Below are 23,730 nucleotides of genomic sequence, written 5' to 3' on the forward strand. Positions count from 1 at the left end.
GCTGTGTGGCTATGTTCTTCAAAATACTTATAGTCACTACTGCTTTGTAAACTAGTACAATTTGCATTGATTTAAAAAACATGCAACCGCAATCATTATTCAAGCAGAAGGTCACAACAGAAAACAAGATAGAAGAGTTGACCAGAGTTCTTTACACAAGATTTATAACCAAAGAATCACTTTATATAATTCTTTTCACCATGTTCCATCTTTAATTTCATTTCTTCCCCCATATCATTTCTCACAGTAAATTTATTCTAGCCTCTCATTCTCCTGATAGCTTGAAACCTTCTACATCAGTTTACTCGTTACTACCTGGTGATGCTTGTTTTGGGCAGCACTGTCCTCTACCTTAAGGAGTAAACACCTTAACTTGAACATATCTGAAGAGAACATTTATCTCCTCTCTCAACATTCACCTTTCTAGATTGACCACATGAATATTTTGTTGAGGATACATTTAGTCTCTTGTAGACATCCATTTACCTTTACCTCCTACCTAATCTAACCAGCAAGTGTGTAATTAAGCCATGTGTCTACAGCCTTGTGTTCACAGAAGCAAGTTCTGCTACGCCCGTGGTGACATAGCTTTCAGGTGTGTCAGTGCTGGATCTGCAAGCTTCTGGTCTGCTTAACTCACAGGCAGGCAGAGTAAAAGGCATTGCAGATATAAACCCTTTCTCCACTCATAGAAACTTTCTATATTGACCTGACAATCTTAGTAGCTGCCTCACCTGTTCAAATCAAACTCCATTCCTGAACACATAACCAAACTGTACATAGCACTACAGATGCGGTCTCACTTCTTCTTCCCTAATCTCTACCAGATATGGTCATCGGATACATTCTAGGCTGTAATTTTCATTATTCCAACACACTTGCAATTTACAGTCATTTAGGTCTTCCTCTATACACTTCATTTTCAACTAGTGAGCTCCCCAAAATAAGTTATTTTCATTCCCTAAATAGATTTTTTATTAGATTCCATCCTATCTTTATTACTACATTCAAGGTTCTGTTTTTCATTTTTCCCCTACACTTTCTGACTGTAATCTTTATATCATTTATACTCTCCTATGTATTAAGCAATTATCATTAATCAAAACATGACGTTAGAATCAGTCCCAGAGTGTTTAGGTAACTTTGCCAGCAACTTTCCTCCATGATGACAGTACTCTTAATGATATTTTCTCTCCTTCAACTGGGTCACTGCACACCTTTAATTCTTGTATTAATGCCCATCTTTTCTAGCCGAGCAAGTAATTTCCCATGCAGTAATGAACCTTCCAGTTCTATCCAACAAGTCAGAAACTTTAGGACACGGAAGAAAAATACAATTATAAATAGCAATTAAAATGAGAAACAGGACTTGTAAATTCTGTATAAATACTTTATTATGTATGTGTAAAAGACAACTTACATGTCCTATTAAAACAAAATTCTATTAAAACAAAACACAGGTTTACTGTTTTCATGAAAAGGTTCAAATTCTTTAAAGAGCATTTAAGAATGTCTCTTCCCTCTTCCACAGTGATCTATCAGTTAGGAACTGGCATCAAGTAGAAAATGTACTGCAACATAGCAATGGCTGGGGCTTCTAAAGATGCTGTGACAATGCGAAAAGAAGGCCCTCTAAAGAATCAATATTTGGATTTAGGGCTTGGGCCTTTGGTCCTAAGGTCAACAAAAACTGTCAGAGTTGTTTAGTCAAATACTCAATCCACAGACTTGAACAGACCTCTGGAAAAAAAAAAAAAATCTCCTATTTTTTGTCAGCTTGCTCCAGCAGATACAACTCTGTTCATTCTACTTAAGATTGAAAATAACAGTGGGACAGAAAATAAATGGGTATAATGTGAATTCCTGGAAAACAGCATCAGAAGGCCAGCTCATTCAAGAAAAAACCCTCCGCAGATTACCTGCTTTTCCTATAGTACAAGTATATGCTCAGTACAGGACTAACATTTTAAAGTCATGTAAACATTTAATCTTCCTACAGATGAGTTTTTTTTAGTGTTATTTTATATAAGAGAATCATAGGAAGGAGAGGAATTTTTTTCTTTTGTCAAGACTTTGAAAAGGCACTACAAAAAGTAACCAAAACACTATAAAAATGCGTTAGCTACACAGAATTTCATGTGTACCGTTTTAATTAAAGTGTAGTATTTCATTCATAACTTATCTTTGATGTATTATAGCTAGATGAGAAAAGAAAATTGTGATTTTAAATATTGAGTTACACAACTTTTTCTAACTCTCCATATGTCCGAAACTTTATCATTATCAGTATGTAAACTACCTCACAAACAACAGTCAAAGCCTGCCTGACATGTAAACAGTTAACTATACATTATCATATAGATAATATCATGTTAGGATATGCAGGTTTGAGTGTTGTTCAAGGCGTAACATGGTCCCATTGTATAAGGTTTCTCTCAAAAATGAGAATGTACAGTGATACTAAAGTTATCTAAAGACTGAAGTCTCATGCAAGAGACTTTTGTTCTTTTGTTAGTTGTCACAAGAAAAATAAAACCAAAAAAACCCCACTATCTTTCTGGTATCCCCTCTTTGTATTAGACACTAGAAGAAAAAAAAAAAAGTAGAACATCCAAATATTTCAATAAACACACTTCCGTCTTACAGAAGGCAACTGTGCACCTGCCTACGGGAACTACATGTGAAGTTTCCAGTCCTTATTGTTGAAGAACTGTGAAGATAGTTAATAGTAGTATTTTAATTAAATGATAAAAATGTAACAAATTCTTCATTTTTATTATTTACACTTGGTTTTGGCATAATATTAGCTAGAACACTGAAAGTGGCTTGTGCTGTTCCACTCAGCTTTTGCTTTGGTGATAAGAACAATGTCTAGGTTCATAACTCTACATACAATATGACATTTAAACTCTTAAGATTTTTTTTTTAATCATATGGAAACTTTTTATGGGAATTATGTTTGGATAAATTGTAAATTGCTCTGAATTTTGAGTCTAGGCAAGTTGACAAGCTGTATTTTTTTCAGTCATTACTTTTCATATCGTTAAATATATGTAGTGTAAATGTTTTTACAGACAAGAGAAAAATGATCTCATAATTTCAATGTTATGTGGAAATTTTTAAAATGCACACTGGAGGACACGAAACAAAAACGCAAACTCATAAATGCAGCTAATTTGCATATATCATAGAGTAATCCTCTTGCTCTCAAACAGACTCACATGAGTAATTAACTTTTATGACAAAGCAGTGTAATAAAACTACTGAATGACACCAACATGTCTGAATTTCACTTTGTGTTTTTCAGTACATGTGTTGTTACAATTTGAAATAAAGAAAAATAGAGAATTTCAGTGCAAGGAGGAATTATTTTAGCATGTATCTTCATGCCTTTAGCATGTAATTGTCTGTTATAGGAGAGGTAACTTCTTTTATGTTCTGCTGGGTCTAAGGCAGAGCATAATACTTGATCATTTTGCCAAGTAAGTACAAACCAGAGAACACACACGATCAAACATCCATAAGATACAAGCCTGTTTCCACAAAAAACACACAAGTATTTCCAAAACAGTTGAGTCTCACTTTCTGTCAGAAAATCTCACATTGATGGAGTCTCCAGGTGTCAAAAGTCCATGGGTTTTGGCATGAACTGGTTCAGTTTTGGGAGAAATGTTGATTTCAAAATTCTGAAGCAACTATAAATACAAATAAGACAAGTGTTAGAAAACCTCAAAAAATACAGATGAAGATTAGATGAAGAATTCAGAAAAGAAAATACAAGAAACCGTCACAAACAAAATTTCTGTTACCAATTTATGTCTTCTGTTCCACTGAGTGCTGTGATTCCCACACAGAGAGAGGGAAAAAAAAAAAAAAAAAGTTGAGCTATCAGTCTGAACTATCAAAGAAATGAAGGCCTCTTTCAAACCTTGTGAGCTTTCAAACCTCTACGTACTTTTTATTTTAAATCAATACGTACAATTATAAAACAAATAAGTAAGCCCCAATTTCATTACATGCATTTATCTTCCTGGGCAGATGCAAAAACAAACATGAAACAGGACTATCCAGTGCACCAAGTGAAATATTCATAATAAGGCAAGGAAACAGATACAAGATCCCTTCCTGAATAGAACCACTCTAATTTGTGGTTCAGTTGCAAACATAAATCATAGAAATGGTGGGCTAAAACAAACCTCAAGAGGTTCTAGCCCACCACTGTTTGAAGCTGAAGACAGAATACTTGAGGTACCTTTTTTTTTTTTTTTAAACAGCTCTGCATGCATTTTATAGGTACTTTCATCTGGAACAAGTTTTATTAATTGTTAGAATAGGACATGTGAAAAATACTTCCTGAAGTCAGAAGACATGATTCCTTCTGTATCCGTGACATTAGATAAGTAATCAAGTCAAAGAAAGAAATGAGACTGGTCTGACAACTTCTCATCAATCAGCTCCATGCTTTGTGTACTCCTATTTTTAAAATGCTTAAATATCTTGGTGCTTGTAAATGAGCTGTATAGTATTTTGTTTCAATTTCTTCCCAGAAAACAAAAGCAGGATCTCTATTACTTCCTTGATCCTCCTCTTCAAAAGGAGGCAACTATGTTTGCTTTATTCAGTCCCCTGAGAGCTATCTCACTCTGAGTTCTGAAAGACAGTTGCTAATTGTTTAAAGATTGCTTTAGGTGCTTACTTAAGGAAATTTAAAGGCAAATTTAATCAAGTTTTGCTTTAAATAGATAAAACGTGGATAAATACAGTTATAGTTAAGTAACTATATATAGTTTCCAAATCCTTGAGTTTTGACAGCACAATCCCATTTCAGTATTTGAGTTAAAGGGAGCCTTGTAAATGACAAAAACTGGAGCAGCTGTGGGGAAAGCTTTAGATCATGAAACAACGGAAAACAATATACATTAACATGTACTATTTACTTATGGAAATATATGTGTAGCTATATATAAAATGATAATAAAGTAAAATTAGAAGGAAAAAGAAGGGACAGAATAACCACAGAAAATAGAATAAAAACACACAAGAATTTAATCTCACTATTTATCATAACACAATGGTCAGAACAAGGATATAAAAAACATTTCACCTCTTCTTATGTATTGAGTTCTTTGTAAATAAAATACTGTAACTGAGCAGGTAACCATCCTAATATACGTTAAAGAAGGCTTATAAAAACCTTCTGTACTAAATCCATACTTTTCCATAATAATATTACCTTTAGTTTTACTTCATTTGGATTATAAAGATTTTTTCTTCTGCCATGTAGTTTAACTAGTATGCTACTCTTCAAGCATGATTATTTTCAATTTTAAGCCTTTGCAGAACAAGCATGCTAGACAACACTACAAAACAATGTTTTTGTGCACAATAAGATATCCAGAAACAGTATACATAGAAAAAAATCATACCAAAACATTTTTCTTCTTCTAATGCTCTCATACATTTCTAACCTGAATCAGTGCAAGATGAATTTCCAGTTCTGCAATTCTTTTTCCAATACAACTTCGAATGCCATAACCAAAGGGGATGGAACCAAAATTGTCTACTCTGTCCAAATTATCTTTCCTCAGCCAGCGCTCAGGTCGAAACTCATTTGCCATTGGGAAATTCTCTTCACTGTATGAAGTAGCATAATGACAGAGTGCCAGCTGTGTCTAAAGAAATAAATGTTATTTATACTTATCTAACTCCAATACACACACACAAAAAAGTGCTTTTATCACTTTAAGGTTATAAAAATTAAGTATCTTTGAGTAATTCCAGGAAAACAAACAAACAAACAAAAAAAAACAATTAGAGAAGATCAATGAGGAAGGAGATTGGAGCAAAAGTCCCGGGAGCTGGGAATTGTCTCATAAAGGTATTATGAGAGAAAGGGAAAAGAGACAGGATAATGGAAAGAGAAATAATGGAAGAGCAATAAAAAAACATCTCGGGAAAAAAAAAGAAGCAATAATAAATGTGATGTTTCCAAATAAGTTCTAAGGGAAAAAAAAAAAAGGGGATATTTAATTATATTAAGAATCCTGAATTTTTCAAAGCAGTGTTGCTCCAACACAGAAGTAAAAAGGGACTGTGTAGTCAACTGGAAGAGTTACACAGTTCTACCTTGTACTTTGTGTAATATTTGAACAATAGAAGGAAATATCCATAATTTTAAAAGGAAATCAAGGTTTCTAAAAAGGGAATTTATAGGCAAAGAACTAGAAAAACTGGCAAAAATAATGAAATTCATACTTTTTTTTTTTTTAAATAAAATTCTAACATTGCACAGAGATGTTTTCAACAGATTCCACCCTCAAGAATATCAAGAACAAGCCACAAGGTTAAACTTGATTAGCAGGTGAGGAACCAAACCTATTAAAACAACAACAACAACAAACAAACAGCAACAAGTCAATTATAAAATCAATTTTTGTCATATACGTGGGTATTGTTATAACATTTTTGTCCTAATGCTCTAGGTCAGTGAAATCTTTTGAAATCAGTGAAGTGTAAATATGCTGCAACAGATTACATCTCAGATACAAAAAATAAACCCTGTTCTCTCCAGAAAACTGCAACAGAACCTACCCCTTTAGGTATCAAGTATCCTCCAACAATCAAATCTTTCTGGGTCACTCTTCCATTTCCTGGCAATACTGGGTACAACCTAGAGACAAATATTTAAGAGAATTTCAAGAGTAATAACTAATACAACGTAAAAAGTTTAGTTTCCAATCTAACATGCATTCAGAGCGCAAAGGTTCTGTGAAAGTACGGATCAGTTGGGAGATAAAAAGACCTTGAAGCATCTGTGAGAATATCACTAACACCTGAGAGAAGTATATAAACTAGTAATTGGAGGTTGAGCTATTTGGTCTACATGTTTATTTGCTTTATACATGTACAAACATGCAATCAGTTGGTCAAGCTGGAGATTTTTTTTTACTTTTTTTTTTTTACACTACAGCGAGATGAAAAACACTTGTTGATGCCTTCTTTAACACCCTCTTACTCCTCTCACCTCACTATGAACATTTGGTATAAACATAAAAAAAAAAAGCACGTCACATGCCTTCAATTTAAGTAAAGAAGCTTAAAATGAAGAAGCAAAGTACCACTTTGTAGTGTGGGGGGTGGAGGAGACTAGGTTATTACAGTCCTTTGTACAGACTAATACTTAAAAGGCCAAAGTCAAACTTTCAATTACCCGCCTTAACAGACATGTCCTAAATATGTGATACTAATTTTACCATACTTAAAAAGCATTAAACATTATATAAACTATCATATTTCATTCCCTGGATATCCTCGGACACAATACTGCTACAGTAAGTAAAAGCAGAAGGAGCAAATAATAAATATCAAATACAAACATTAGCATTGACTCAAAATTCATTACAACCAAATGGAATTATTTTTTTTAATTAACGATTACAAAAACCCTTACCTCAGGGTTTCTTTCAGCACAGCTCTAATCAAGGGCAATTTGGGAACATCAAGAGCAACAGGAACTTGGTCTTTCCCCAGGTTATTGACTATTTCTTCATAAACACGTTGTTGAACCTCAGGGTGCTTTGCCAACAAGTATGTTGCCCAGGACAAAGTAAAAGAAGTCTGAGGAAGAAACCACTACCATCATCATTAAGTCCAACAAGAGTAGATTAAAAACAATTTCAAGCCAAGAAAAGCAAAGTTTTCCCCTATGTGTTTTATGTTTATGGTTATAAAACTGACTGGTAATGATTAACATCTGGATTCAATAGGATGTTGTCAGACTCCACTATCTCCTCCTTCAGCCCTTTTCTGCCCAAATATCCTCCATATATCAAAACAATCCATGCTGATACTTTCTCAGTGAAATATTAAAAAGTAACAGAAAAGGCAAATGCAAACAAAACTACATAAACAATACTGAAACATAAACACACTAAACAGCAACCTGTGTTGTTCTTAGCATCTTACAGCATTTAAGACAGATTGTTAACTCTACCTTAATTTTCTTGAATAATTTTAAAATGTGTTTTTCTACTTGCATAATGAAGACAGACAACCAGTTTCACTTTCTTAGCAGTAAACAGTTTCATTTTTAGCTTCTCACTCATTGGTACAGCAAAGCTGAATATCACATTGTATGGGTATGGGTTTAAAAAAAAATAAAGCTGGAAATGTCTAAATTGCTCTTAAATGCAAGCCCCAAATAAGAATGCAAATTCATCATGATGGTGACCTTTTATATCATGTTCAAACTGGGGTATAGTGCTAGAAGTAATTCTCAGAAGCTTTATTTTCTTCTTCTTGTAATATTGAGTGGTTGTCCCCTGCTAAATACAACCCTGCCCTATTCCTCTCAGAGCTCAGAGGAGCTGGCAGTTGTGCCAACTGCATACAAAACTTCCTGTGATGTAAACACTGTTTCTGCCCTGGTTCCCAGCTCCTTCATAACCTCTTAAAAATTAGCACTTTTCCAGGGACAGGCAAAATGCTTTGTAGCCAAAAGCTGCCTTACAATTTTGTTGAAAGCTTTTATAACCCTCTAAACCTCCTTCATTTTCTGGGATAAAATGAGATCTGAAATGACAGCAGAAGGGGATAAAAAAGGTTCCCTCAATTTCTGTCTTGTGCTGGGAAATGAGGAAATCACAAGTGCCATACTCTCACAAAATTGTTGCCAGCTGAGAAAGCTGCGTCAAATGGAAAGAGAAATTCATTGGCATGAACTTGAACACTGTCCTTATAACTTACTGAAAACTTTGTCACACTAAAAATGGAAAATTAAAGGTCTGAAAGATTAGAAAATGAATAGGAAGAATAACTGTGCTTTACTTAAGAGCCAAATATCAAAAAGCTCTCTAAACTCATAAGCCCGTGGAATATTTAACCAACAGAATGATCTTCAGCACATAAGCTTTACATATGCTCCTTACTTTGGAACTCAAAAGTATTACCATTTTGTTTTGTTTTGTTTTCCTTAGAAACCTTACAGACTTTTCTTAAATTAAAAAAAAATAAAATCTGTATTTGATTATCGAGGTTTTTTTTTAATAAAATCTTTTAAGATACTTTTTACTTAATCTTTTTTTACTTTAAGATTATGAAACACAGTCCTACACAGCGCTCTATTAAATAGTAAAGCTTTTTTAAAAAAGTTTACATTCATTTATAGTAACACTGTTCACTGATACTCTAAATCCATATATATATAGCATATACAATACAGTAATTCTTATTTTCTTATTCTTCTGATTGCCTTGCTGCAGTCAATGCTAAGCTGCACTGATTCCATGTAACAGGACTGAGAAGAAGGGAAGATATATACATGGCTTTTACATTTGTCTGGATGACAAATGCATCATTTGGTCTAGCTTGGCACACTTGAAATGTTTCCCTAGGGGTAACATACCTCGTACTCCAGTTTAATTAACGCTGAGCCCCATCACCATGACTCTGCCTCAGACTGGCTGACTGTTGCCATCCCAAGTAGAGGTAGAGTGAACTCATGCCTGACCTATGTCAGTGCTGGGCTAACATCCCCCTTCTGTGCCTGTGGCCCCCATCCTAACTGCAGCAGAAACCAGGCACCTGATCCAAAATACGTGTCCCAGTTGATTTACTACTGACTTCATTCCAGTAGGGAGATTAGACAGAATAGCAAGTTATTTTCTATCGTGTAAAACATATCATGACTTAAATGTGTCAGAAATTATGTCCTTAAAAACAACACACACATCCCTCCTGTACTCCCAAAGGTAGCTGTGGATGGTACTGTGAATTGATTTACAAAACAACTGTGCTCAATAAAAATGATAACAAGCTTACTGTGTCCACTCCTGCCAGCAGCATTTCAGTCATATTGGCATAAATCTCCTCCAAAGTAAGCTCCTTACTCACTAGGAGGTATGTAAGTAGCCCACCATTCACTTCTTCTCCTTGGTCCAGTTGAGACTGAATAGCCTTCAATTTGTTGTCAACATGGATTTGACCTTTGGGATTCAAAAAAATTGTTAGGCCTCCATTTCTATTTTTCAGCTGGTTCCATTCAGTAACTTCAGTTCCGCTACTCCCTTATGCTATACTACATAGCCATAAACAGATAAAATACTTTAAATCTATTTTCTCAGGGAAAAGATTAAAGCGTGGTGGTGTAGGTCCTTGGGTACTCGTGATAAGGAAAGACTGAGCTGATAGGAACCTTGGTGACTCTCAGCTCGAGAACGCTGAGCATGAGGAGAGGACACAAGAGGCTGTAGATTCTGACTGGAAGCGAAGGAAGCTCAAGGTCAAGTTTTACGCCCACCTGGCTTGTTTTCTGATGACTCTGCAAGAAGTGGTGACCTGTGCAGAGCGTGCTGCAAGTCAGCCCACAGCGGCTGTTACAAGATGTTAGCGGCAACCAGGAGGTCAAAGCCACCGAACTGAATCACACTGAAGACAAAGATGAGGAGCATCAAGTAATAACAAAAATGGAAAAACTTCAGTGAATGATGTTTCCTTTTGAATGATTTTACCCACAGTCCCATTTATACCTTTGTGACTACAAACATTTTCAGTGAAACAAGTGCTTCAAAGGTGAAAACTCCTCTGAAAGTGAATGTCTCACAGAATGAGCTTATAAAAAGAACTAGAATCGACATATTCCTTTTTGAATCCTTCAAAAATACACACGTCGCAGTGATATTCACCATTTAATTCCTTTTTCCATGATGGAATTAAAGAAAGAAGTAGCATAACAAGTTTCAAATGGAACAAATTCCTCAAGAACAGTTTTTCACCTACTTTTAGCTGAAGTCTGCTCTTGTTTTTAACCCACAAAAGGGAAAGAGAGAACTTTTCCACTGGAAATAATTTAAAAGTGGCAGTGTAAAAAAGTAGAATGTGTTTTTCAGAAAACGCAACCATACCAGCATTAAACAGATTCCCTAATGCTTACTGTAAGTACAGATCAATACATATAGGCAGGTTAAAAAAATAAGAAACTTAAGAATCTGCTCTGAAAAAGACCTACACAGACCTACCTAGACAAATAGTGTTAATAAAATAAATACAAAGATGCATGCAGTTTCCTAAAATTAGACAAGAAGGTTCAGACCTCTGAAATACTCCAGAATATTAAATATATATATAATATATATATATCAAAGATAACTCCTCCTTTTTACTCAGATGACTGAAAGCTGAATCATAAAGTAGTATAAAATGCTTTATTTAAAAAAAGATACTGCAGTACAGTGCTATATTTCTACATCAACTTCTGTGTTTGTATGTGTATATTTAAACTTCACAATGAGTTTAGTTAAATTATTACTCTGATCATTAGTTAGTATTTCAGGTGGGGTTTTGTTTCATTATCACAGCATCTCTTCCGCTGCAATGCCTCCTAATAATTTTAGGTGAGAAATACAATAAGTCCTGTTCAAACACACAAAGAACCTGCAGGAAAACAGCAGAACTTTTCTACTACTAAATCTTACTAAATTTGAAGAGTCCGTCCCAGGATCTGCAGAACTCTTTCCAGGGTTTTGGAATAAGAGGACGAAGCCATTTGGGAATAGCACCTGCATACATAGTGGTCTTAAACATACTAAACATCAATTCCAGAGCCTCAATATATTCAACAGTCTGCTGTGGGATGTTGTTTTCCAGGCAGCCCAACCGGCATTCATACAGAATAGTTGCCACACCTGCACATACGAGATCAAAGAATTTGGTATACACTTCCATATACAGATATTAATAAGGTGAGGAATTAAAATTCTAACATAATTATAATCTTAATTATTCTAATTTCCAAAAGCTTTGTTACTATCACTGCAGCTGTGAGTAGATAAAAATTTAAAACAGTAAAAAAAGTAAAAATCCTAGCTAAACATCCCAGAAAGACCGTGGCTACCGTGTCAGTAATGTTCAGCATGAGAGGACAGTCAGGAATTCCAAGAGAAGCAGAGCAGCCCTTCATTTTCATGTGTCTTTTATTTCTCTTGCACATCTTTCAGCAACTGCCAGTTCTTATGCGTTCTTTTATTGTTTAGATAGACTTTTCAAAAAATCTAACACGCTGGTTCTCTGAACAGTTGACAGTGAGTTGATCAAAAATGCAGTTGATATAGGAAATAAATGAGTGCCAGGCACAAGTTATAAATAAAAAGCTAAAAGAATGCGAAGAATTTAACTTGCCAGTTAAAGTGAATCTGTAAGCTCAGAGTTTAAAATTCCATAAAATTTGTAACTTAGTTGAATGTGATTTTTAGACATTAATAATGTAGAACAGACTCAGATTAGTTTGCCAAACAGACAGCCATTTGATGCAGCGTCTTCATAGGTGAGCAATTTTGAAGTTCTTGCAAAACTGAAGTTATTTGGATGTCTGTCAGCAAAGAGTGCCTGTGTTTTTAAAAGGTACTATACATAACAGGATCAGGCTGTATGAAGCCAGTCAAAGGAATGTGTGAATGCATATCACCATTAGATCTCTATAAGAACACAGGAAATCCTACACTAGTGGAGGCCGGAGTTCCATCTAGCACAACATTCCTTCGTTAATAGTAGCCAGTGCCAGGTGATTTTAAGGCAAGCATAATCTCACACTTGGTATGTTGTAGGCAGGGAAAAGCACTATCTTTTCCCACAACATACTATGAACAGAATTTAAATAGTGATTGCTGATCTGGAAATTGGCCAGTAGACTGTTAAATTAACATGTCTTAGAAAGCAAACCATTAGAAGGTTAACACTCTTATTCTTGAGAAATTTATATAGAAACATGGAATATTGAAACTGGTCAGGGCCCTGTCTGTACATTTTGCCTATGTGTCAGCATTTCCACAGTAACTGTCCCTTATTACAAAGTATCATCTGCTTGGAATCGACAAAGGAATTCCACCAATAGCCACTGCCTTCAGTAGGAAGGTATCTGAATGCAAACTGTCAAGCTTCCCATTTCAGATTAATCACGATGGGGTAAAAGTCATTTATGACAAAAATACCTAAACATAAGCACATCATTTTACATCAATTTTCGCCACAGATGTTATACAGCTCAGACCTACCTTCCATTGAATACTTGAAGAAAAGGTTGTTAACATTGGTCACTGTTTCCCCATCATCCTCTTGACTTCTGAGGGTGTGGATCCTTTTAATCAAATCCGTGATAACTTCATTGACTCCTCCAGAGTAAACAGCCACATCTTGGGGTTTCAGAATTTTTTGCCTCAGTACACTTCGCATTTTTAGCCATTGTTCCCCCTCCCTAGAAGAAATTATTAATGTCTACACACAACTATTCTTAACAATCACTAGCTCAGGGAGAGCTCTGAAATGACAACTGTTTATATTATTAAGATGAAAAATTAAGTAGTGAAATGAAAATAATGGAGTTATGATAACATATACTCGGTATTATGCTCCTACATTTTCATTTCATACTTATTGCATGTTCACATTAGAATTCAGTGTTGCAACATGTCTATATATCTGAAGGCAATCTTTGGGTGACAGAACTTGTCAACTCAGTGTTCTGAACTTGACAAGTGCCTCCAAATTAGTTTTAGTAGTACTTAACATAAGAAATTTAGATTTGCACAATTTTCTTACTAAAATTACTTTAAATAATTATTTGAATGGATAGTTTGCAAACTTGCTTTTGGTTAGAAATGGTACTTAATTGTCAAAGGTAGGTATCACATCCAGATCTGACAAATCAAAAATTTAAGCTAGTACTGTAAATCCCATTATTGATAAATCACTTTCACTTATGTTAATTCTAAATCTACAAAGAAATAGGACAACAGACTGAGCTTTGAGAAACTATTTACAGATAAAGCCTCCTTTAGGTATATTTTGAAATCTTTTTGTTGAAGACTAGAATTCTGAATTGTAGCATCTGCCTGCTTGATACAAGCAGAATGGTTGGGAACTGTGGCTCCAGGGATAACTTTCAATTCCTCATGAAGACAGGCAACTGTCTTTAATGAATTTATTCTGAATTGCAATGTATTTCCCATGATTATTTTTTTCAACTGGAATAATGCTGCTGTAAGGTACAGAAACTTACTGGCCAGCAGCAAAATTTAATCTCTTTAACAGACACTTTCTGAGTCTCTCTTGATTTAAGTTCTCCTCACACAAAATATCAAGGAACTGTTAGATTGACCCTGCAGCGCAGCTTAAGATTTGAGGCTGTAGTGCCACCATTAAAGAAATAAACTGGCCATGACTCAGGAAATCAGTTTCCCTCTAAATAAACAACCTATGTCAGCGCTGACTGTGAGCAGTTCCTGGTGGCAAATAACCACACCCACACATGCACTGTCGGTTTATGCAAGCTTTAAAGCTAGATGAGTTTTCTACAATCAGCCATGTACAAAAAGATACATCTGCATGGGGATGCACTACAGTATAAATTTATGATACAGTGACTTCTCTGCATTAATCTAGTGAGAGGACACTTTGATGAGCAATAAAGTTAAGGTGAACCCAAGTCAGCAAGTCCACACAACACACTGCCAACTTGTTGCAGTCATCTGGATCTGAAGCAGATCAAAAAATCTTATTTGTGCAGTGTTATGCCAAGGCTAGTAAGCCCTGCTCTTATATACTGCTTCCAGAAAATCAGTCCCTAAGAATGTTTTAGTGTGAGGTAGCTCATTCCACACTCAAACTATGCATTGTTACCAATCCTTTGAAAATTTACAGCAGAATAGACAATTCACTATAAATTGATACCCTCCTCCTCCCCCTGCTAAACATACAAAGATTTTCATGCAGAAGAGAATGAATTCCCAGATGACCAGTACAGTCCTTCAGAAAAATCACTATAGTTTTACAATAAAACTTAGAAAATGAAGGGATAACACCACTTACGCAGAAATAAGTCCCGTTGCTCTTCCTCGCAAGTCTCTGTATTCCTGCCATGATTCCATGTTAGCTCTTTGTGGTGCTCTACCTTCTGCTCGGAGGACTTGAGCAACCATATCTCGATCTGCAATGGATACAACAAACTGGGGACCAAAGTGAGACTTGAAGATCTTTCCGTATTCCTGAGTGTGTTTTTGCTACAATATCATCAACAAAGAGAAACAGAAGTAAAGTATTACTAAGGAAAATCAACAGAAAAGAAAACTGACAATTTGTCACACAGTGACAATTAACGCATTGCATCTAGAGCTCGATTCCCAGTTTTCCCATCAAGGAATGGTTTGAAATGTCACGGGAATGCATTGAAGTATTACTGTGAGGTATTCAGCAGGAAAACAGAGGGGTCACACTGTTCAGGACCCCTGACTGAAAATACCCAAAGCTCTAAGGCGCACAAGTGCTAGTGAAACCAAATACCCAGAAAATCAAAGGACTTGGGGCACTTAAAAGCACACGTATCTTCAGATCAAGTAAGAAAGAATGTCTGAAAAAAAATGGAAAACAAGGAGGTAAGTAGAGCGAATTTGAAAGTATAATACAGAGGTATAATAACTTACTTGCAATGTCTTCTGTAAACAGACTTACTCTACCAGTTTATTCCTTACAAAAAAAAAAAAGTGTATAGTTTCTTACATCTAACCTAGGATGATGATAGCATAACAGCCTAGTGAAAAAAGTATATTTTAGGACGCGTTCATCAATGGCAAACTTTGGAGAAAGCCACACATTAATTCTGAAAAAGGAAGGAAAAGTTGAAGTGTTATTCCTGCAGTGAGGTTTGGTTGTTGGGCGATTGATCCACAAGTTGTATGATTCAAGCCGGAGGCAAGCAACAGGCAATTAAACAGTAAGCAATGTGTCACTGTCTGAGGAAATCTTACTGATTATTTTAAACAAATTTAATTACAATATTGTTGTGAAACGAAACAACTCCCAGGAATTCACTTGGAGTAGAGGTTCATCATCATGTTCGGAAAAAGAGTCTGCAAAGGAGTTGTCAAAATTTATCATTAGGACTTTAGATTTAAGACAGTTCAAGGTCTTAAAGGTTTTATTTCTCTTTAGAGTAGCAAAATAAGTTAAATTGACCAAATTTGACATGTTACTTGCATCTAACCTAAAGGCATCTGCTTGCAGTTATGTTTGTTATAAATCAGACAAGTTTGATACAACTAAGCTAGTGAAAATCTAGTGTTGACCCACGATTAATTTATGAGATATGTTTTAATCAGTACTGGTTACAGAGATGAAACTTTTAATTGCCAACAGTAAATTTAAGACATATGAATTGCTCTTTACCATACGGTACCAAGTGCTTATTAAAACATATTTATTTTTGCGTACTTTCCAAATAAAACATGAGTTGTGCAATTGTGGTCTCTGACAGTCTCCACTTGACCACTTTCGGAACACACTGGCCAATTTCAGCCAAGTTTAAACACAGTTAAAGATCTCCTACAACTACATTCTTCCCATTTCCAACAACCAGCATCTGGATTCAAACGATACATAAACATCTGCCACCCTGACAAGGGATATGCAGCAGTGGGAACTCAACCATTACCATTTCTGCTCGTCTCCTGCTAACCAAACATCACATGCAGACCAGTTGGTGATGAAAAAACATTCCCAAAGCAGCTCTTGCCCCAATGGTATTTTAAGGAATACTGAAGAGATTTAGAGACCAAGAGGCTTTAAGGCAAGCTTGTGGTGGGAGATGAGTGCTGTAAGGAAAATGCAGTGGGGCGAGGGGGATACAGATCACCAATCCCACAAAAAGAGGTTCAACAAATTTGATATTTATGGAACTGACTGTTTTTATCCACTCATGGTAAGGGATTTATCATGTAGGGATGATAAACTTTACCAGAAAGTAAACTGTCAATCGAGTCAATCCAACATATATCAGTTTTAAAACAGAAATGGATGAGGACTTCTTGTGTTTTCAGCAGAATGGTGATCACTGTATCAACTTGATGTTTAAAGAAATGCCTGGAATTTCTTTTCCATATTTTCTGTCACAACATAGGTTTTCTTTCCCTTATTCCAGACGTTAAAAATATTACGCTTGAATGTCTCATACCATTCTCACACCATTTCACACATCATAAATCCAAACTGTCAGCATCCAAATCCCTTCCCCTCACCTTTATTTTCTTTATACTCGTACAGTACCGAAGAGACACGAGATCTGACCCCCATCAAATTAAAAATACTTTTCCTTCGTCATAATTGCTGTAGGCATTACTGCTTTGGCCAGGACTAACTGGAATCATGTTACCGAGAACAGAATCTCCTTTGTGAAAAACACCCGGCTTCCCCACCCCTTCTGCATATAGCATACGAGTGCTTGTGAGCGCCAAAGGACATCGTTTAAGTAGCTGTGCTGGTTACCAAAGGGTTTCAGATTAATTCATTCCTGATGTGCACTGCATTGTTAAATTTAACAGACTGTTATTAAGCCGGCTAATGCCTGCCTGCATCCAGCATGTTTGCAAACAGGCCAGCCGTGATTTGCAAAGTGATTTTTGAGACTCTAAATAGAATAAAAATTGGTGTTGTGTTACAACTCCTCCTTGTCCTTTCTCCCGCTTTTCTTTCTATGAATAATGTTCACTTAAGAAGAAAATTTCTTATTCAGCTAGCAGTAGTGAAAAGCACACACTCTTTATCTCTTCTTACATTCTTTCTAATAGTTTGAATAATTTTCATTGTGTTGACTTGCGTACTTATCTCAAGGTAGCCTTGAATTCGGTGTACAAGGTAGGATTTTAGTGTTACAATACTATGGTGAGTGCCTCGCAAATTCTGTGTGCCACCAGAGCAGTAGTGAAATACAGTAATATAAGAAATATAGCGTAAGAACACACTTTAGCAATTATAAAGAGAAGTTTATCTGCATGTACCTGTTAGGAAGTAATTAAGTCAAACAATTCAGCAGCAGCAATATAGAGCTTGGCCACCATCACACATGGCTCACCAAACACTGAGGAGCCTAACGCTTTTTAGATAAAAAAAAAAAAAAATCTAATCTAATTTACCTCAATGATAACTACAACAAAGCCAGCCAAACCCAAGGAACTTATTAGCTCCCCCAGCGCCTAATTTCCTGCCTTTTCCTGCCATTTTCTGCCATTTTCCCCCCTCCACACACCCCGCTTCCTCAGCCCACCCTCAGCAGGGCCAAGGGAAGGCGGCTGGGGCCGTCTCCGCTCCCCCGAGGCCCCGGGGGTCGCTGCCCGCCCGCCGCGGTCCCTCAGGGAGCCCCCGGCCGCCATCACATCGCGCCCCGTTTCCCGCCTCCCCGCCCGCGCCCACGGGGCCGCCGAGCCGCGACCGTTGGCGCCCCCCCCGGCTCCGGGGAGGTTTCAAACCGCCCGCCTCCTGCTGAGGGGAGGGAAGGAGGACCCGGCCAGGCGGCTCTGCGGGGTGTATTTATACAAGGGGAGGCCAGGGGAAAGGCGGGGGCTGGGAGACAAAATGGTCTCTGGCTACGGCGGGGGACTGCCGTCAGGGAGTTCGCCTCCACTGCCTGAGGGAGCTGAGGCGCCTCAGCGCGACCGGGGTTGCCCCCGCCTCAGGGGGGTGCTACAGTGTGAGAGTCGAGGAAAGCCCGCAAATAGGTAATTTGCAAGTCTGTGAAGAAGCCCAGTTCCAAAAAATCCCGTTTTTTTTTTTTCTTTTTTTCTCCCCCGAAGAGTCTAAGGCAGCCACGTACACGCATAAAGATGAAAAGAAAGAGGGAGCTCCAGGAGCGGGGCTACGCGCACAAGGGGAAGGGGGGAGCTCCTCAGAGGATGCCCGCCCGGCTGAAAGCCCCGTGCTTGACCGAGACAAAACCGCTAAACCTCCATCTGAAGGGACGCGGAGATTGAATGGGGCTCCTCCTGACCCTGGCTCTTTCATAACAGGAGCGTGGTGCTGCTAGCTCGGGGGTTGAGCAACGTTTTGTGAGGGAAAAGCCGAAGTAACCCCGGCGGGACTAAAATCTACGAAATCTCCAACTCGGCTGTACCTGGATCTCATGAATGCGGCCAAAGCCGTCCTTCCAGAAGAACTCGTAAAGATTGTAGAGGGTGTTGGGTCCCGGCATTTCCTGCAGGCTCTTCACCCTGCCGAGCCGCTGCCGGGGGGGCTCCAGCAGCCCCCCTGCGCCCCCCGAGCCCGCCGCCGGCCCCGGGGCTTTGTCGGCTGCCGCCCCCGGCGACTTGTCCGGCACCTCCAGCGACGGGCTGCTGGAAAGCTTGGGCAGCTGGTGAAACCCGCAGGCAAAAAGCTCCTGGTAGAAGTAAGTCCTCTCCCATTCAAGTGGCTGCTTGCATGCCGTTGTCAAAACTCTCGTGAGGAAAGACATGGCTTAATTTCAGGAAGGTCCACTTTGTTCCCGCAGCGGCTTGTTATGCGGTTGCTTTCCTCGCTGCCTGCTTTAACTTGTACAAGCAGCACTTCTCCAAACTCTTACTGCATGAGCATCAGTTTACACAGACCATTATTTAACGCTCCCTCCCCTAGGGCTGGAAAAGGGGGGTGGGTCTGGGATGAGACTTGAATAGAACGAACCTATTATTTCGTATAATTCAAATCAGATAAATTTGCCCATTAAGCATGCAGCCAAAGTGTAGTTTTTCCCTCTTTCCCCAGTTGACAAAATCTCACACGTGGATTATCTCAACTTTCTCCTTCATTGAGAAGGTAGGTTTAGATTTATATGAAAACATTTCCACATCTGCATAGAAGTAGCAATGGTTTTCCACAGTAACATTACAAACAGTTCCTGTAAGTTACAATACCCAGGGATGTTATTTGTATTACAGATTAGTCTATCTTTTGGATATGGTAAACCTCATAAGCAGCTTGTGTCAGCTTTTGTAAAAAATAACCTTTTAACTGCATACAGACTTCCTTACCACAGCTTTTCTCAATTCAGCTGCATCAGTTTATAATAATACACAGAGAACCTGAGCTCCAACCTGTTCTGCACAATTTCGAAAGCCTTTGTGCTATCTTCATACCCATTTCTGTATGCTTCTGAAAGTATTAGTGATAATCTGTAAAAATTTGATTATCTCCAGGAACGATGTGGGAGATCACCTCAGTTAAAAGTGAATCGGAAGCTCAGGTTAACACTTGAGGACAGAGGAACATCTCAAGCAAGATTCACATTTACAGAACTTACTTTTCCAGCAGTTCAGTCACAACTAAGTTTAATGAGCTCTGTTTTCCTTGTATTCTCTATATTTTTCTACATTTGTATTTTGGGAGGCACAATCTAAGTTGTATATATGCTTCATTTTATCACTGAAGACAACTCCACTGAAATAAATCTCTCTCTTGAGTCAGATGTGCATCATGCTCTTGGTAGATAGAGCATTAAATATTGCAGGAATAAAAGGCACATGATAAACAGTCTTAATATCTATAAAGTACATACTGGTTTAAGCTAAACTAATGTCTTTAAAATAGACTTCATTATATTTAAAAAGGTCCAGAGAAAAGCAACATAAAAATTAGAGGCTTTTAAAAAATGATATATAGAAGAGGTTGAGAGAGTTATTTCATCTGCTAAAGATGACTGCCAGGGGCATAACAACTGACTACAGATGTATACATCTTTTGTTAAAAAGAGACGTATATCCGAGGAAAGGAAAAAATAATCGGCTTAGTTTGCGGCAACGAATTTCTTGGTTAGATTTTCAGGTAGCCTTGCTATCTCAGATATTTCTGGGGTCTCCTAGATGTTTCAGATAGCCAAGCTACCCCAGGAAGTTATGTAACTGCTATCACTGAACTTTGTAAGAACAGATATGATAAACATCTGTCAGGCACAGTCTGGGCGTATCACAGTCTAGATTACCTCTGGGGTTTCCTTTTACCATCTACAATTCTGCATGGTGTAGCTACATTATTTCTTTAACATTTCTCTAAATGTTGGTTTTGGAAACACCATTACTTATAAAATAAATACTTCTGGGAAAAAAAAGAAAAAACAGCTGGTAAATGTGGAATTCAGAAAAAGTTTATAATTGTAAGAGAAAGGCTAATTCCATGTCTTGCTTAGGGACAGGGGAGGAGAACAACCGTGAGTATCTCTCAGAGCAAACAGTAGACGCACTAAGAGATGCCTATAGGTGGATTTAAAAACAACATTTATTTATTATATAAGAAAGATGGACAGAAGTCCTAAAACATGCAGTGAACAATCCAAACTAAATTATCTAAATTATATTTCCCATATTCTAATACCAATATCCATAAAAAATTAAAGCTACCAAACAGCAAATGATGCCCCTGGATTCTAAGTCAACATATAAAATGAAGAGAATATGAGTTCACTTTGCAACCAACACTGATACAATCCTTTAGCTATACACATTAAAAGTTATATATGAGTTTTAAAAATATATTCTTAATATCAGTGATAATAATTTGCAATTGATTTTTTTTGAAGTTTATGCAGTTCTCCAGTTTTAAAAAATTGTTTTTCATGTTCTAATTTCTAGATTGATGGAGGGAATACATGCACTCTTCCTAAAAATTGCTTTTTAGCATCTATCAGTATGGTAAGTATTTTATATCAGTCAAACACCATTAATATCACGCAAAGCATCTGCATCTCCTTCTATTAGTATACTAGTGAGAAACTCAAGATATATTATACTGTAAGACTACAATTTTGCAGCTGGCACTAGCTTTCTCTGGTCATACATTTTTGCAGTTAATTCCATATTTGGACATTCAGTTCCCTCCCCCCTCCCCCTTGCTTCACAATGAATTACCCCTTTTTCATGACATTAATTGTAAGAGAGAGTTTTTCTAGCCAACCCACTTGAAAAAGAGTTTCAGAAGTTTTGTACGTACGTCACCAGAACAATACCTGTTTTTCCTCTGAGGAGTTTCTGGAGGTGGCAGCAGTCCCAGTATAGGAACTGTGTTGTAAATCCTCACTTTCATATTTCTAGGCAGTTTAGTTCACATTAGATTTTGTTTGTTTGCACCAAAATGGTCTGAAACAAAGATTCTATTTAAAATAGACAGGTAAACACTTAGAGAAAATGAAATTTCGTAAGAAGTGAGCTAAAGACAATGCTAATCACATTCCATTCACTTCAGGGGAGACTAAACCATAGAACTCTCATACAATGTACAAGGGGAAAACACAACAGTGCTTTATTATGATATTAATAATTTTAAGTACAGCTGTCTTAATTACAGCCGAGGCAGCTCTACTTCTTCACATCTGTAGTCTCTCTGGAGGATTTTTCGTTATATAATTTCTACCTTGCCAAGCTGTTCTTGAATAGTTATGTTGATCAGTAATGCATCCTCCAATGTAATGGCTGCCTGTATACATTTATATATATTCTCTGTTTACTGTTCTCTAACTTACCTGGTGTGGTATGCAAAACAGCTGCAGACCTTCAGATCTCATTATTGACAATCCTCAGCAAATCTTTAACATTATTCAAACGTTCTATGATTGCCAGCTATCAAGTTTATCACAATAAAGCCAGTTTCAGGAAAAATAAAACAAAACACCTAGATATGGATTGTCTTAAGCATAGTGAGGAATTCACCTCTCTCTCTGCTGTCTGGATAGACTTTTTAATTATTTATTTAGAGATTGTGCTCAACATTAGAAAGTCTAAGAGAGTTTCTCCCACTATTCACATGCAAAGATTTATTACTGTCAAAAGAGGAAAAAAAAATAGGAGAAAGTTAACACCTGTAATTAATTTGGAATAACATTTTGTACTTACTGGATATCTGCTTTTAAAGAAAAGGCAGAATCTATGTGCCATTTGAGAAAAGAGACCTAACCAAGGAGCTCCTATGAGACACCTCCGCAAGTACTTACTCTCTTCTATTTTTATTGCTTAGAAAGCGCCATCAGTGTCTTACCCCTCTCCCCCCACCAAACAAAGAATATCGAAGAATTTGCAAAGTTGCTTAGAATCAACTGTTGAGTATACTAAAAATAAATAAATGAAGAAAGGACAAAGTAGCAACACACTGATGATGAAAATTGTCAACTTTCCCATATATAACAGAAGAGGGATTTAAAGGAGAATAACACTGCAGTTCTGCCTATCTGTAAATTTGTAAATTTTGTGCAATTTCTTGCACAAAAGGAGATATGAGTGGATCAACATCCACAGAAACATAATTTTTACTTGGTGGTCATGGTAGACCAGTAGTTCTAAGGACCAGTGTCAGCAAAAACTTAGTACCAGTAGGACTAAGAGGCCTACGTACCATAGTTTGACGTGAGCAGCAGACGACAGAAGGGTCACAAAATAGTTTATCAAAAAACCCTGACATAATACTATGATCCAAACGTATTTATAAATTAATAGATATTTCTATAAGGTTTGTTAGATGGAGTAGAAATGCGCTATAGAAGTTCAGATACACTTTTACAATAATGCTATTATACAATAATACTACACAGTAATTATCAATAATACTATAGTAATCCATCAATGCAGATAGAACTGTGTTTTTCTAGGTAACCTGCAGAAAAATAGTACCTCAAATGACAGTAGCCAAATTGTATGGCGGTTAAATAGCCCAAACCAGGAAGGGAATGCATATGAATGTGAATCTAAACATGTGGCCTACCACAGCATTGAATATGGAATTAAACTATTTTCTTCTCTTTGCTGTGCCAGATCATAATCTTGTGGTTCTGTTTGACTTGTCTGACTTTCAAATAAGAGTTATTAATGTATGCACCACTAAGTTTGCTGCTATACTGCCACACTTCACATCCTTACTACTGCAGAATCCAAGACGGAGGTCAAAATTGCCAACTACAGC

General features: G+C 37.1%; 1 protein-coding gene across 3 annotated transcripts; it reads right to left on the reverse strand.

Annotated features, from left to right (window-relative positions):
• Positions 1 to 1,361: 1,361 nt before the first annotated feature.
• On the reverse strand, positions 1,362 to 19,387 carry LOC121072354 (cytochrome P450 27C1). Of its 3 annotated transcripts, none has more exons than XM_040561871.1 (9): positions 18,929 to 19,387; positions 14,860 to 15,050; positions 13,047 to 13,246; positions 11,472 to 11,681; positions 9,820 to 9,983; positions 7,451 to 7,617; positions 6,592 to 6,670; positions 5,469 to 5,672; positions 1,362 to 3,695 (listed from the first exon to the last, which is right to left on the reverse strand). In XM_040561871.1, exons 1-9 carry the CDS (start codon positions 19,265 to 19,267, stop codon positions 3,579 to 3,581), a joined length of 1,671 nt encoding a protein of 556 aa, XP_040417805.1. In that variant the 5' UTR covers positions 19,268 to 19,387; the 3' UTR covers positions 1,362 to 3,578. The 3 variants fall into 3 exon arrangements, with proteins under 3 accessions (XP_040417805.1, XP_040417807.1, XP_040417806.1); XM_040561873.1 differs by having other exon boundaries at positions 14,860 to 14,977; positions 18,929 to 19,133; XM_040561872.1 differs by lacking the exon at positions 18,929 to 19,387 and adding an exon at positions 17,820 to 18,215.
• Between the last annotated feature and the right edge of the window lie 4,343 nt (positions 19,388 to 23,730).

Source organism: Cygnus olor, chromosome 6 (genome assembly GCF_009769625.2).
Source record: "Cygnus olor isolate bCygOlo1 chromosome 6, bCygOlo1.pri.v2, whole genome shotgun sequence".
Classification (NCBI taxonomy): domain Eukaryota; kingdom Metazoa; phylum Chordata; class Aves; order Anseriformes; family Anatidae; genus Cygnus; species Cygnus olor.